Below are 15,477 nucleotides of genomic sequence, written 5' to 3'. Positions count from 1 at the left end.
AAAATATATGCACAGATAGAGTAACATGCCAAAATTGTAAGGCATGAAGTATTTTAGTGGGAAATGACTGGAAGAACAAGGAACAGAGGAGTGGGAACTCGGTGTTTTCCTTGCAATGGAAATGCAACAAATGCCTGGTGCTTGCATCAGTCACAGCAAATCCTTGCACCTTTCTACTGTGCAGATGAGCCTTATTAGTCAGGTATGAAAAGACAGATAAGGAAAACCTAAGAGTTTGTTACCAAAATCCTTCTATTTAAGAATCATGGGTCTTCCAGACAGAAACAGGAGCAGGGAAGCAGACAAGCTTTTCAAAAGTGCCTTCCTTCTGTGATCAGGGACTTTGCTAAACATGCAAGCTCACGAATCCCAGCTATTTGCTGGGCTCTGTCATCCACATGTGTTAAGCTGCCTTGGGTGACTTCACACCTCAGAGCACCAAACACCTCAAGACACAGAAAGTTGTTTTTATTTGCTTCCAAGTTGCTCCCGTTTGCTGAGGTGCCCAAAGTCTGCATGTTATTTGGCACATCACAAACAGCAGAACAGTCAGCAAAGGAAAACATGTAAAGTCAAAGATGTCCACTGTCCAGGTGGCACTAAAATCTACAACGAAATCCACACATTTGTTTTGTTGGCATCCTGATTAACTAGGCAGCCCAGAAAAATAGAACATCTAAATATGGATTTATAGTAAAGTCACCAATCTCTGAGTTGCCACGTGAAAACTACAAATCAGATTCACTAGCACCTCTCACTGTTGTATTTTTGACAAAAGCAGAACATATAATGAATAACAGTCTATTATGCCCAAAACAGATGTGAAAAACCCCAGGATACTAGAATCAGGCTAGAAATATTAATTTCAATGACTACTGTACCATTACCACTTCATTTCTAGAGAGCCCTCCAGCATATTTAGGCAAATCTTGACGCAGCCTTTCATTATTTGTAACTCAAAAGACAAATTGATATTGTAAGCTTTAGTCTTCAAGCCTGTTTTAAAAACAAAAATCTGAAACAGAACAAAACATCCAGTATGTACAGTTCTAGGTATTTTCATAAATTGAAAGACCAAGAGTCTGACAAGAGAGTCATTCACACCAGCTTTTCTATACACATCTGAATCACTGCCTATAGTGTCTTAAAACAAACTTTGTGATTTTGATATTTTCTCCCTAAAAAGGCTCTCACACAGTTGTCACACAAGAAGTGCAGCCTTCTACCTTCTGTAAATAACTTTTCTTAGAGCCAGCCATTTATCAGAGTTGTGGGCAATAACTTTTAAAGAAGTCCATAATCCACATGCAAAAAAAAAGAAGTCAAAAGCCCTTCCCAGTGCCTTACCCTTGAAAGCCTTCTACAAAATCAGTGAAGAATGGTACCCTCTGCTTCACACAGTGGTAAATAACCAGACAGGCAGCAAAAGATTAGGCCTTAGATGTACAGAAAAAATGGACACCATTTAAAATCTTACCTTCTGCACGTTGGGTTTGATGCACCGAACAAAGAAAGGGTTTGAAGAACTCAGCGTTGCCATCAAAGAATGAAGTGATTCCTGAAACACAGGTAGAGAGAAGACAGTAGCTCACAAGCTGGATTTTTGTACAAGCAACATAACCCCGGACAAGAGCTCCTGCAGCTCAGCACTGCAGACAGCATCTAACTGCAACACCTAGTGGTGCACACCAGAAGTTACTGCACCCTGGGTGCTCCTGCTTCCAAAGGGACGGGGTCAATTCCTGTGCGTTCCCTTCTTCCACCGGCTCTTCTGATCAAAACTGCCATCACTGTTTAACAATGAAGAAGACTCACAGATTGATGTGAAGAAAACTGTTCATAAGGACAACACAAAATTGTTGTTTCAAGGCTCTTTCAAATGACTGCTTATGACTTCGGATCCACATTCCCAAACAGCTAAACTCGAGCAAGTCATAAGTCTATGGCAAATCTATGGCAAAATCCACCAACTCAGATTTCCTCTTTTCATTTCAACCACTCCAAACCCACTCATTTTCCATCTTCCCTGAAGACAACAGGTTTTTTCCTAGCTTTAGAACTCTGAATGATCCAATGCACATTAGACTATCAGTCTAACCTCAGCCTGGAGATAAAAATCACAAAATCCCTCAGTCCTTTTATGATTATTACTTTAATTACACATCCGCCCCTTTCCCGCCTGAGCCATCATTCCGTATCTTATTCCAACTTGCCTCATTCTGTATCATTAAGTATGATGAACCTTTTTTAACTGAAGTCTTGCATTTACTTTGCAGAGATACAAATGATTGTACAGGAGAGGAGCTCAGGCTCAAGAGCCCACAAAGTTAGCAGTGGTGAAGTTACACCCCTCAAAGGTGGCACTTTGTGCCAGGCAGCAGAAAGAATACAGAGAAGGCTGCTAAGGAGGCAGAAAGTGCACATTTTAAAGGAGCAACACTGTGTGTCCTGCCATATGTCTTGGAGCAAAACTGTCAATGTCAGTCTGTTACAACAAATTCTTGCTTTAATCTGCAGACCAAGCACTTACTTGGTGATTGAACATGCAGTAAAAAAGGCAGCAGGCAGAGTTATGGCTGTGCACACACTGGTGCAGGGCAAAGTGAGGAAACAGCAAAATAACTGGGAACATAAATGGTAGTTCTTGGTTTGCTTGCTTTGCCAGCCTATGGACCAGGGAGTTGGGCAGCAAATATTAAACAGACATACAAAGACAAAAATCTTTGTGTAAAGACAAATATTTACAGCTCTGAAAAGTATAGGCTTCATTCTTATTAAACCTGTGTGAACATTACACATCTGTGCACAATTCTCTCATCCCAGGCTCCCACTTGGGGTCTGGATTGGAAAAGTTGGTCAGTCTAAACAAAAATGATTTAAACTATTTTCACTTTCACCTTGGTACAGCCAGCCAGATTCTGCACAGTGCTGCAAGCCTCTAAGTCACTGTCAGGTGATGAGCTAATCTGGAGCTTGCCCTGGTAATCAACAGGCTGAAACAGATGGTATCTAAACTCTGCTCCTCTGCGTGCACCCCCAGGCCTGCATTAGGCAGGTCATCAAATGAAAAGAAGAGTCAACCATTTATCATGAGAATAAAACTGTGAAAGCAAAGTTCTTATCTTCAGTTGAAATAAAATGGACTAATCCCTGTAAGGCTTTAAAACATGTACAAAACACCCAACCTCATTCTCTGGGGAAGGCATGATGTGAAGGTCAACATCTTGTAAAGCAGCCCAGCTGGTTAATGGTCAGTTACTGCAGCATTAGATAAGAGGCAATAATGTTTTGATTTCATGTTTTATCACCCTTATGTTTTCCAGGGCCTCTGACAGAGAACAGAAGGACTACTACACTTTGTTCTACCTTGCCAAATGAGTGAAAAAATATGGTCTGTTTTTGTAAGGTTAACATTTTAAAGGTCTACTTTGCACATCTAGAAATAACCAAGTGGAAACAGTACCTTAAGTTACCCCAGAAAACCAGCAAATAACACCATCTCATGACAAGAAATGGATACTTCTGAGATGAGTTATGGTAGCACAAGCAAGCTGTCCCAAAAAATACATCAGTGTTTTTTAATAAAAGACATTGTGTGTGCCCCAGCATACACTCCTTGCTGTTCTGCCCAACACTTAGCAATCGTCTGTTAGGATAAAATCTGCCCTTAAGGGGTTTGAGTCTGCTCTTCCTTAAAAAAAGAGAATGAACTCTGCAAATGCATATTAATTCAAACAAAATGAAAGGCAACTAATCCAGACTTGTACTCATGCAATTCAGGAGATGTTCCAATCTTCCCCTTTTAAATAATTTGCAGATAGACTTTATGCTACATTTCAATTTGGTGCCATTTTTGATGAGAGGCTATAAACCCTCATAAAAAGGTGTTTAACAAAAATGCCTTCCAAACTTTAAGCTAAAGCAAGGCAACACCTTAATGAGGTATTTATTCAGCACTTATTTTTCTCAGCATTCAGGCACTGCTGTAAGGCTTTGAGGGATTTTGTGGCTGGATTTAGATTATAAAGACAAATCAGGACAAGAGAGACCAACTTCACAGACGAGCTTTAAAATAAGAACAAATAGGCAAATGGGGAATGCAACAGGAGTTTTGTGGGGATGGTGTGATGGAAAGGTTAGTGTCTACATGAAGCAAGCCAGGACAGTCAATAGCAGAGACAGCAATGTTTTCATGCTCAAGTTCTGCCTTTCTCAATCTGCACCTGCTCCTTACTGACCAGGGTCTGTCTGTCACTGATTAGCCACAGAGCAGAGCTGATACATTAACTGACCTTGAACTGGAGACTGACAGTGGGCTTTCGGTGCTTGCTTCCACATTTAAGAGTGTCCTGATTGTTGCGACTTGAAACGTGTTCAAACAGATCATAGATGAAATCAAGACTAAAATGGAAAAGAAACATAGTATTTCTAAAGTGTATCTTAGCAGACTTTGAGGTTCACCACTGTAGAATGCAAAGAAAGCACTGTCTTTTAGCAAGAAGCTCCACCATCAAACACATGCTTCTTGATTATTTTCTCACTTATTTATTTGCTTATTTTCTCCACAATCTTTAATAAACAATAGATTTTGCCTTTGTAGAATTTATCCAGGAGAGAAAAAACAAAACAAAAACAAAACAAGGAGGATCTTTCTTCTCAATTCCAAACACATCATTAGGGAAATGAAGTGTGAAGTTCTGGAGGCTTTACTGCATTTCACTCAACCAAAACTGCAGCTGACTGCAACCAGAATTGTACCTGAACGAAGACTAAAAAACAAGACTTCCAGCTTGCTTAGGGACATAACACAAAACAGGCACCCATGCAAGTCTCACTTTCAGATACCAGCTGTGCATGTTGTTTTCTACCCTATCATCTGGGTACACTCCTCTTAGCATTTCTACAGAAACACAGATATTTTAATTCAAGCTCCACATAGATGTAAAGCAAAACCAGGCTTTAACTCATTTAACTCATTTAATATTTTTGCCTAGATACTTCAGTTGACAGATGTTATATCAGAAATGTCAAAAATCCAGAACAAATAACAGAGAGGAATTGCTTATTAACAGTTTCCCTGGCACAGAAGGGCTTAAGGGATTTACAAACAAGCAACTTGCACAGCAAGGCAGGATGACTGGATGGGATAGGGGAGGGCACCAGATGAGACAGCAACATCCAGGCTCAGCTCCCTCTTCTTCTGCCATTCCTCTGTGTGTCCTGGAATCTCAAACAAACACCTACAAAAAGGGATGTGGTACCACCACAGCTCACAGGGTACCACTATAATGATCCAAAGACCTTACATAGCAGAATGACATGAGACATGCAAGTACCAAAGGCATCCAAGCTCAGACTTTCAGTCAGATAAATCTTAATAAAAGTTGTCCCCTCAAAGCAATTGCTATATGGCAGTTTGCACTCTGGTAGTCTCCGACAGCAAGTGTTCAACCAATTAGGGAATGCCAGAAACACAAACATGAAGTAAAAACCCACACATGCACGCTGCCTATGAGGCACTCTGAAACAGTTAAAAACCATGACTACATTCCAGCATCCTTACTCATTACAGAGCAGCAAGTTAGTTCTCTGGGAAGCCCCTGGACTGAACAGCAAAAATAGTACAGTGCAGGTAAACCCAACTTTGTGAGAATTGATTACAGTCAGACCTGCTTACAGGCAACTCTGATAAGCTCATTTCTGTGATATGATATGCTCAACTCTGTGTCATTCTGTGCTCCTTTCAAGTCTGTCAAGGTCTGCTGCTATGCAACATTTAACATATTCAAACCCCAGCAGAATTATGTGTTCAGTCCTGGCAGAATTAGTTGATACACACCCCTTAGCACCTTGACCTTAACAAAAATCGCAGAAACTTACCTGCTTTCACGTAACAAGTTCAGGAGATCATCTCTAAAAGTATCCCTGTTCTTCTCCAAGATCCCCCTGACATCATACTGGACCTAGAAGGAAACAGAGCTGGTTCAAACAACAAGCCAAACAGTCAGGCACCTCTCACAAGAGTGGTGCTGTAAAAAGTGCTGAGGGAACAGAGTGCTTTAGTTAATTCTGAGCAGCCTTGGGGGAAAATTAAGCTAATGAAAGTTCTGCTTGGAATAATTTCAGCAAATAAAGAAATTACCTCCCCAGCGTAGTGCTTCACTCCAAAGTTGTGAACGGCAACCCTTGGTTTTACATAAAAAGGATTGTTCTAATTGGAGGGGGAAAAAAAAGAGAAAAATATTTGGAGGGGGTTGTCACATAATCCTCTCAACCCATACCTAAACAGACCATTGTCTTCCAGTAAACTCTCTGGAAGATTAGTGCTCCAAAAGCAAACAAGCAACTCATGATAATAGGATTTGTTAGTCTGGGCTGCTTCAAATGCAGTAATAACAGATTTATAGCACATAAAAAGGCATTATACTAAACCTGAACCCCATCTGGCAAAACCATCTATAAAAGGCACTTTGAAACAGAAGGCTCTGTCTTAAACTGGCAGTTATGAAGATTGGTGGATATGCTTGCATCCCAGAAATTGTGAAAAATAATTCCAGTATCACAAATAAAGGTAACATTAATCTGAACAGAGGAAACAGCAAAATTTCAGTAAATGACATCAAGGTAAATGCTTTATTACATCAAGGGAAACTGAAGATCTAAATAATCTGAGCTACTGCAGGTTGACAGAGTTCTCATTTAGAGTAGAATTTGACTTATTCACCACAATAGAAGGCTTAAAGTGAACAGCAACAAGGATACGTTCTTCCAGTAACCAACTCAGACTTGTCAACAAAGTATATGCATTGCCAGGGAAGTAGGATCATATCCAAAAAAGCCTCTAGAACAATGCACCCATATGTTTGAACCATGAATTTCTATCAAAGCAAAGAGATCCTACATCATTTGCACAGCAAATATCAGCAAAATATCACATACAGCATGCTGAGCATTCAACTTCTCCAATAAGGTGGAGTCAGTAGCTTGAGGAAAATGGCTCTCCTCATTGATGAGTGCTAGCAGTCCCAGTTTCTAGAACAGAAAGAAGAGGCAGAAGATGAATTAGTGCATGAAGGAACACAGCTGTTGTCCCCTGTTTGGAAAAATCACAGTCCTTGAAGTTGCTGTGTGCAGAGAGGCACAAAACTACTCATACACAACTAAAACCCCACTATTGAAGGTGACTGTAATCCTGTTTTTCTGGCAATGTTCCTTTTGAAATATAGAGCATATGATCTGTGGGCAAAATAAAGAAAAACCAGCTACTGGAAGAATTAGTACTCCTGACATAGGCAATTTTTAGATGCATACAGTGATATTGCCCCAGAATCTATCCCCAGCCTCCAAGATCTCCATTGATCAGGAGTCTGAGGAGTTTGTGTAAAACAGCCTTTTCAAAAAAGTTTCTTTCATATAATTATCCACCCAGTTCTTGAACCACTGCAAACTTTTAGCACCCACAGCGTCCAGAGGGAGAGCAAAAGATACACAGTTTAACTTCACCCTGGGTGAAGCACAACCTCCCTTTGCTTTACCTATGCCTCTGTGTGATTTCCTTTGATGTTCCCCACTTCTCACGCTAGAAAAGGAGGTAAACAAAGCAAGCTACCCCACAGTTAATTAATGTGTCCAGAAAGCACCAGGTTGATAACAGCCTCTCAGGAAAACACGATTGTCCAGGTGCACATTTTAATAAGCCACTTCCCAAGGGCGCAGAGCAGCTCCTGAAAAGCCACCCTGCCCTGACTGCCGTCATGTCCTGCCTGCTGGATCCCCTGCACCCCTCTGAACTCCTCAGTCACACACCCTGCCACGGAGATAACACACAAAGCCCGCCTTGCACTGATGGCAGGAGACAGCATGGATCAAGTGGTTCTTTTGAATCATCTACAAATATTGCTTTTTTGTATAATCACACATGGAGAAAAGTTGCTGCAAGGAAAAGAGCTCACAATAGAATCCTTAACATAGCCATAGACGAAAATTATCTGATTAAAAGTTTGCTACTTAAACATGCAAGATGCACCATTTTCTTCACTTGTTCTTTGCATTGACAAATGTTTTAAAGACATATTATCTCAGAACAAAAAACTAAAAGTAGGAAACAGTATCAAATTCTTTCTTACCTTTTCAATAAGATCCAAGCACTCTCCATTGTCTGTCCAGTCAATATCTTCCCAAATTAGTCCTTCCCTAAAGAAAATAAAGTGGGCCTTTTTATTGAAATTATTTTAGCTGTAGAAACAGGAGAAGCTGGTGTATTTATCTTGCAAATTAGAGTAAAATCAGCTTGCTTTTATAAATACACTGCTCCAGACAGAGACTTTCAAAGGAAACTAAGGTAGCTGCAAACTAAGACTTCAAGTGACCATGATATTGTCAAAATTATTTCAGATTGCTCCTCTCTCTCTTACCTGCTGTATTCCAGTTGCTCCAAGGAAAAGATGTGCTTGTTGAAATACTCCTGAAGCTTCTCATTTGCATAGTTAATATTGAACTGCTCAAAACGGTTTACCTAAAGAGACAAGAAATTTTCAAAAATGCATACACTTCAAGTATTTTATTTTGCAAGTAAGGGAGTGGGTTAATAACATGCTTAAAATCAAGGTCCAAAGAAGATGACAAAAATATGTAAAGCATAAATAAATAAAGCATAAATATCAGACAATCCATTTAAATAAGCTTTTGAAACTTACCTCAAAGTTTTCAAATCCAAATATGTCCAAAATTCCAATAGTCTTGAAGTCTTCCTTGCTCCTGATTCTGCTATTGATTTTTTTAATGACCCATGCAAAACACTGAGAATAAAGTGCCATAGCCATAGAATCTCTGCTGTCTATTGCCTGTGTTAAAGAGGGAATAGACAACACATCAACCACCACATGACTGAGAACTGATAAGATTCTGCTGGTCAGTGTGCTTAGCACAGCACAAAACAATGCATAAGGCAAGCACCTCCCTATTACTATGTAGTTTGGCAGCAATTGTATTAACACTTACAAAGCATCATGATCTGGCCTTTAACAGTTTAACTTAAAACAGCTGCACCTTAAAATGTGGCTTTAAAATTACACTTCAGGCAGCATTCAAAAAAACTAGGAAATTATAAACTTCAGGTGTGGAGGAAGGAAAGAGAAGTGTAGGAAACAATACCTTAATTCACCCTTTTCCAGAGGGAAACATAATGTTATGCATACCTATTTCTAATTGTCTTCTTGTAAATGATAAAAATATTTCTCCTGAAAATTTTGAAAAAACACTCCCCTGACACAAGTGTCAATAGTGAAAAAAATATCAGCCTACATGTTTAGAATTTGAAAAAAAATGGGAAGCAATCAGTGTTCATAAAAATAACAAGGGACAAGCAATAAGCCCTGGCCAGAATTACAGGATGGGATCTAAAGAGATTATACCCTTCCCAAAAAAATCTATGTAATACTTTTGGTTACAACTCTGATGGATGAGCTAAGGTTCTGTTCTTGAGTGATCATTGATTTATCTAGACTTGAAGACTAAAACATCTTTCAAAGACCCTAAAAACATGTCAAAATTGAGATGCCTTTACCTGTTGTATACTAAGAGGTGTTAGGATTTCTTCTCCCCTGAGAATCATTGACCTCTGAGTCAATGCCTCTGTTAGCTGTGTGGAGTCCAACCCCAGCAACTCAGCAGACCGACCCAGGGCTGGCAAAAGAAAAAGACAAATATAAACATGTCCTTAAATATATAAAGCTATGAAACCCATTTGGTTTTTACTATTATTATTATTACTACTACAACTACCACCACCATTTAAGACGCTCCTGAAATGACAGGGACTAAAGATGAAAACACAACAAGAAATTCTAGGATACTGTTTTGCTGCTCATGAAAAGGCATAAATATGTGCAACTAAAGGAAATTAGCAGTAGAAGTACATCACAAGTAAGTCACAAATATTTATTTTCATCTTAATGCTACATCAAGAATTTAATCTACTAACACATTTTTCCAGACACAAACATTAATAGACTCTTTGTCCACATGAATGTGTTTCCATTTTCCTTGGGATGATGAGGATTAACCAGTGACATTTCTCTTCCATGCATACTTTAATCTTCAGTTTTGCTATAACGTGGTATATAAAACAGTACATAATTCTACTCTCTAATGCCATACTTAAACAAACATTTTAATTGCCCACCAGCTCAATCTTTAGACATACCAAAACATTCTTTCAGATATTTAACTGAAATACTGCAAGCTCTAAAAAAAGATACTTTCAGTGGAGATCCTGGTTAGGGAATGTATTTGAGCACTTCTGTTTTATCAGCTTGAGAATATTTCAAAGAAGGAATTAGATTCAAATAGAATTTCATTACCGTTAATGGAATAAGTATGTGCCCAAGGTCTTCCCAAATTAAGACTTCGCATCCAGCAGCAGACTCCTTTGCCTTATCTGTCAAACCCCATCCTCCCAAAGTAACATTTTAATCAACATTTACAGGTGTTAGAAAGCAGTAAAACCCTTTCACTCCTTGTCCTTGCTATGGTCAGATATACTAGCAACAAATAAGGCTTTCAGAACCCCAAGAAACATTTAGATTGGGATGCACAGCCTTCTCACCTGTTTTAAAGGACACTTGTGCCCCTCCAGCAGTGATGAACTCAACATTTCCCAGATGCAAAATGCCAGCCAACAGCCTCAGAACTTCTCGTACTTCCTCCCTGCTGAACTCCATCACTTCCATTGCAGTCTGGAATGACATGTGAGCTTCTTCAATAACATGCACAGACTCAAAAATGGGAGGCCTTAGGAAAGCAAGTCAGGACTAAAAGAGAGCTGGCTCGAGTCCATTCCTTTGGTTTCATCCCAAACTGAATACACTCTAAGGCATCACTGGGACATCTTGGAACATGTACGCATCACTCTACTTTTAAGAAATTTCATTTTGATGTGGTAATGATGCTGTAATTTGCTTTCAAATTCATCATTAAAATCATATAAATATTGGTTCGACCTGCTGAGTTGTGCATCAGATGCAATTACTATAATTTGAATTATTAATTGATTACCTCCTGCATGTTTTTACCAAAATTTGCCTACTGGCCTTGTAGGTAACAAGGCATGGGGAAGAAAACACAGCAACATGTAAGATTTCATCATTTTTGTGCCCAAACATGCACCTTACTAATGTGGTCTGACAACTTCCAGTCAAACTGAAGAAGAAAGGTATCTATATAAAAAGTGCTGAATTTATGAATAAATAATATGGCAACAATCAAGGCTCAATTGCATAAATGAGGAGAAGAGCAAATAGTAAAACATTAAAAGAAACACTAAAACAAGAGAACACATACTTTCCCTTGACACAGAAGGGGTAACTGTATGCCTCTTGAAAGGATCAAACTTTCCAGTTCTGGGTGCAATATGAGCCTGTCTGAGACCAGATCACTGTTTTGTGCCCCTACAGTCAGACTCATCATGTTACAGTCACTGCAGGTGTTTGACAGATGACACACTTTGTCTTTCATAAATCATCCATTTATGAATGAAAAACAGAAAAGCCTCAGACTCATCCCACAACTCAAAGCAGGGCAGAGATAATGGCTGAAGGTTTATTTTGTAAAGAAGACCCCTCACAACTAAAGGGAAGCATCACTACAAGTTCATCTCCCTGCGCACTGTGCTGCTCCTTCCTGTCTCCTATAAAAAAGTTTCCCTTCAGTAACACTTCAAAGACTTACACTGCAATAAAAGCAGGCAAAAGAGATGACTATAACAGGAAAAGGCAGGTGAGGGTGAGCTGGGGGGCTTCTGCCCACCTCCTGCTCTGGGAACACAGCCTGGCAGCCCCACTCCCAGCCTGCCCATGCTGCAGGCAGCAGGCAAACATCACCTGGCCAGCTGATTTCATGGTCTGCCTAGCCTGGCATGATTAGCACCAATTAAATGTCATGACAATCAACTTCAGCATGTGACTACAATATAGATAAGCTACCAATGTTTCCAACACTTCCTTCTGCCATAAAAGATGAGGGATTTTTACACTGAAAAAAACTGCTGCATCCACTAGTTCATCAGTTTGGCGAAAAGACTAACATAGCTAAGCAAAAAAAAGTTTGGTGAAGGGCATAAAACCAAAAGTTTTACCTGATTTTTAAAATCTAACATCACCTCAGTGCTACAATACCCAATTAGTGTGGTCAGTATGGACTAATTGCTGTGGAGGTGAGAACATAAAGCCATTCAGAGAAATTCCATCAGGACCTGGGTTTATAATCTGTGTTTATGTTTTCATAACCCTATTGTATAAGTTACTCCATACAACTGCATTTTCCAGCTGCAGCTTAAAGAGTCACAGGTGCTTTGCTCCCTGTGTGCTGTACTGCAGACTCCACCCAGTAGATGCCACGTGAATTGGGCAAAACTTTTGGATTGAAAAACAGTGATATCTATATCTATATCATCTATATCTATATCTATATCTATATATCTATATACACGTATATGTATGTATATATATATATGCATATGCATATATATCTGTAATAGAAAACAATGCAGGGAAAGGCAAAGGCATGTAAAAGTCTTACTGACTTCCCAACAGATATTCTTTTCATTTCAAAACACAGGCATTTTGCTAAATTACAGCACCCTTTGAAACAACAAAGTAAAAATGAAATACTGGAATAAAGATAAAGGCATGCTCAAAATGAAAGTGAAGCACTCTGAGAAAGTATAAATCCCTGTAAGATTAATGCCTCAATGAGAGAGCTGCACATGGAGGAAAGCACAGGAAGGCTTTGTACCCTGCTCTGTCAATGGGCCCCACACACCTGAACTTCCAGTACTTTTAAAGCAAAAGAACCAGGGAAGCAACTCACAATGACTTCCTTGAAAGAATCTTTGTCACTGATTGTCTTATCCGCTGTACATCCAGACTGGTTCAGGTAGTGGTAGTTCTCAGGTACAGATAAGTAAAAAGCATCTAATGAGAGAAAACAGGGTGACTGAAAAGCAATACCAAAACAGAAGTACTCCACAAGTTACTATGTCAGCTCACAATTCATTTGCTCAGAAATTATGACAATGCACAAGACAAGGTTTTATATTAAAATAAAATTTTATTTTTTATTTTTTTTTATCAGATGGGGGTTATTTTGCTGGGGTTTGTTTTATTTAGCTGCATAATAGAGTTAACTCTACTTTTTAGCAAGCAAAGACAGCAGGCCCACAGGGAGATGCTGAAATAGCTTTAGGCAATTTTGCACGTATACAAATGTCATTTCTTTTGTTCAGTGGATTTATTCTTTATAAGAAAGGATTAGAGCAACTAGAATTATTTATCTTTGTTGCTGTGGAGTTATTTAGTACCAGCAAAAATATTCAGTTTGAACACAATGAGGCATGTTTGTCCCCAAGTAATTTTCCCAAGGCCACAGCAGAAGCTGGGAGGAAAACTACTGTCAGCTCAGTGAAATTCTTCAGCTAAGTAGGTTCCTTTATCAAGTTGAGCTCAAATTCACACTCACTGAATCCCAGCTGAATAAATAACCTATTTCTCAGCCTGGGTTAGTGGGTTTCTGCAGTTAAATTCTCCACTGCTGTCACCACTGCTGACTGCTAGCAGAAAACCACTACAGTTGTGTGACTTGTGCTTTGCCACTCACCTTTCTCTCTCTCTTCTATCCCTGCCAGCAGAGCATAGAATATATGATAATTTCTTTCCCCGGGGTTTTGTCTTACTACACGATTCTGTCAAAGGAAAAAATAGTTTCCACTTAAGTGATCATTTTTGAAGACAGATTTTTTTATCCACAGTTTCAGAAAAAAATTTAATCAAACTCAATTAAATAAGCAAAAGCAAACATCAACTTACTTTTTCCAATAAATCTGGAGCCAGCAAGAGAAGCTTCAGTCAAGGAATAAAGTAAAAATCAATTAATGCAGAGGCTTTTTATAATCTTCCTTTTTTGTTTGAGACAATAGGAAGACTATCATGATCTTTTCTTAAAACATGCTAAGCCTGTTTCATACAATACATCTACAACAAGATAAATAAAGTAGTAACAATGATAATATTGTAGCAGTTCTAATATTAGTGTATCAACACCTTCTCTTCTATCCCATCAAAACCGAACTTGGCAGATTATGAATTTTAAATTACATCTGTTTTTTTTTTTCCTAAAGCTTGGAAAAAACCTCAAGAATTTCATTTTCCCCACTGAAAACACAGTTTATGTTTAAAACAGCAGGTAGGATCTCCTTGGAATATTCCTCATCCCCACACCTCTGCTGCTCTGGTGGAGGGGGCTCATAGACTGATTTTGGCAAATGCAGGACAAATCCGAGGATTTAACCCACCCAGACTCACACTGCAGAAATTGAGCAGCTCTGCTCTTTCAAGTACTTTTCCAGAGAAGTAAGCAGCTTATCTTTGGGTACAGTAATGAGGGAAATGGCTGACAACTCCAGTTATTCCCCAGGACTCAGGCTGTTTTAGCTCATTACATGGGAAATGCACACGAGCCATGTCACGCTAGGGGCAGCAATATGAAGTGCTGCTCCTCCAAGGGTACAAACACCCCACACCACCACAAAAGCATGAGTGCCTGTGGGAATTTGGTGTTGCTGCTTCCCCTTCCCACCTACACCAGCTCAATTCAGCAGTGTATATTTCAGGATGGGGTGAAAGGACAGACAAAGGCAAGCCAGCTCTCCTTCAGCCCTCCATCAAGGAGGTACACGGGCACTTCCCACAAACAGGGGTCAAATCACCAAACAAGGATACAATCCATAATTCTTCCTCCCTGAATGTTCCCTTTCTGACAGATGTTCAGCTGAATAAACTTCCCAAAGCGACTTGAGTTGTTGTTGTAAACAGTCTTTGCATTGCCAAAAGCTTCCATAATTGGACTGTGAAGAGAGAGAACGACAGGAGTGTTAACATGTGACCAGCATGCCAACAGCTTCACATGGAGCTGGTGAAAGGAACAGCACTCTGACAAGCTCCCCTCTGACACTCCACTCAGCAGCAGCCTACATCCCAGCATTACCCTCCATTTAGCAATGGGCATCTCAGCTTTCTAGCAGAAGATGCAAGCATTCATGCAACAGGAAGATAAATCACACCGAGCTACTCTGCAGCTTCAGAGTAACTACTACTTCCTACTTCTTCTGCAATTGCTCAAAAGATGCACACAATTCTCACTGCAGTACTCAAATGATAGAAATAAGAAATCTCAGCACATGCAAATTGCTAGATAGATGCAAGGAGTCCTTGTCCTAGGGAAATTAGAAAAAATAACTACATCAAGATACAGCATGTACAGCAGAGATGAAGCAAGATAAACAAAAGTAATAACATCTCAAATTGCCTTTGTTTTTAAATAGTTTAGAACCATGTAATTTCACGTCAACACCAAGATTTCTTTTCTGCTTGCATAGATTGTGTCCAATTTATCTGATGCATTTACTCATCTGTCTTATCAGCT

The 15,477-nt window shown here is 39.4% G+C and overlaps 1 protein-coding gene across 1 annotated transcript in view; it reads right to left on the bottom strand.

Annotated features, from left to right (window-relative positions):
• MYO10 (myosin X) overlaps positions 1-15,477 on the bottom strand; it is a 162,880-nt gene that overhangs the window by 49,706 nt on the left and 97,697 nt on the right. Inside the window, exons 6-19 of the mRNA XM_064705478.1 lie at positions 14,775-14,899; positions 13,863-13,876; positions 13,654-13,738; positions 12,868-12,971; positions 10,607-10,736; positions 9,566-9,684; positions 8,697-8,843; positions 8,415-8,515; positions 8,127-8,193; positions 6,940-7,032; positions 6,143-6,211; positions 5,881-5,963; positions 4,293-4,401; positions 1,478-1,558 (exon numbers count right to left, since the gene is read on the bottom strand). Coding sequence (XP_064561548.1) covers positions 1,478-1,558; positions 4,293-4,401; positions 5,881-5,963; positions 6,143-6,211; positions 6,940-7,032; positions 8,127-8,193; positions 8,415-8,515; positions 8,697-8,843; positions 9,566-9,684; positions 10,607-10,736; positions 12,868-12,971; positions 13,654-13,738; positions 13,863-13,876; positions 14,775-14,899 — 1,327 coding nt within the window. The remainder of the gene's footprint in view (positions 1-1,477; positions 1,559-4,292; positions 4,402-5,880; positions 5,964-6,142; positions 6,212-6,939; positions 7,033-8,126; positions 8,194-8,414; positions 8,516-8,696; positions 8,844-9,565; positions 9,685-10,606; positions 10,737-12,867; positions 12,972-13,653; positions 13,739-13,862; positions 13,877-14,774; positions 14,900-15,477) is intronic.

Source organism: Zonotrichia leucophrys, chromosome 2 (assembly GCF_028769735.1).
Source record: "Zonotrichia leucophrys gambelii isolate GWCS_2022_RI chromosome 2, RI_Zleu_2.0, whole genome shotgun sequence".
In the NCBI taxonomy this organism is placed as follows: Eukaryota; Metazoa; Chordata; class Aves; order Passeriformes; family Passerellidae; genus Zonotrichia; species Zonotrichia leucophrys.
Note: the sequence above shows the minus strand (reverse complement) of the source record. Positions and strands in the feature narration are given on the sequence as shown.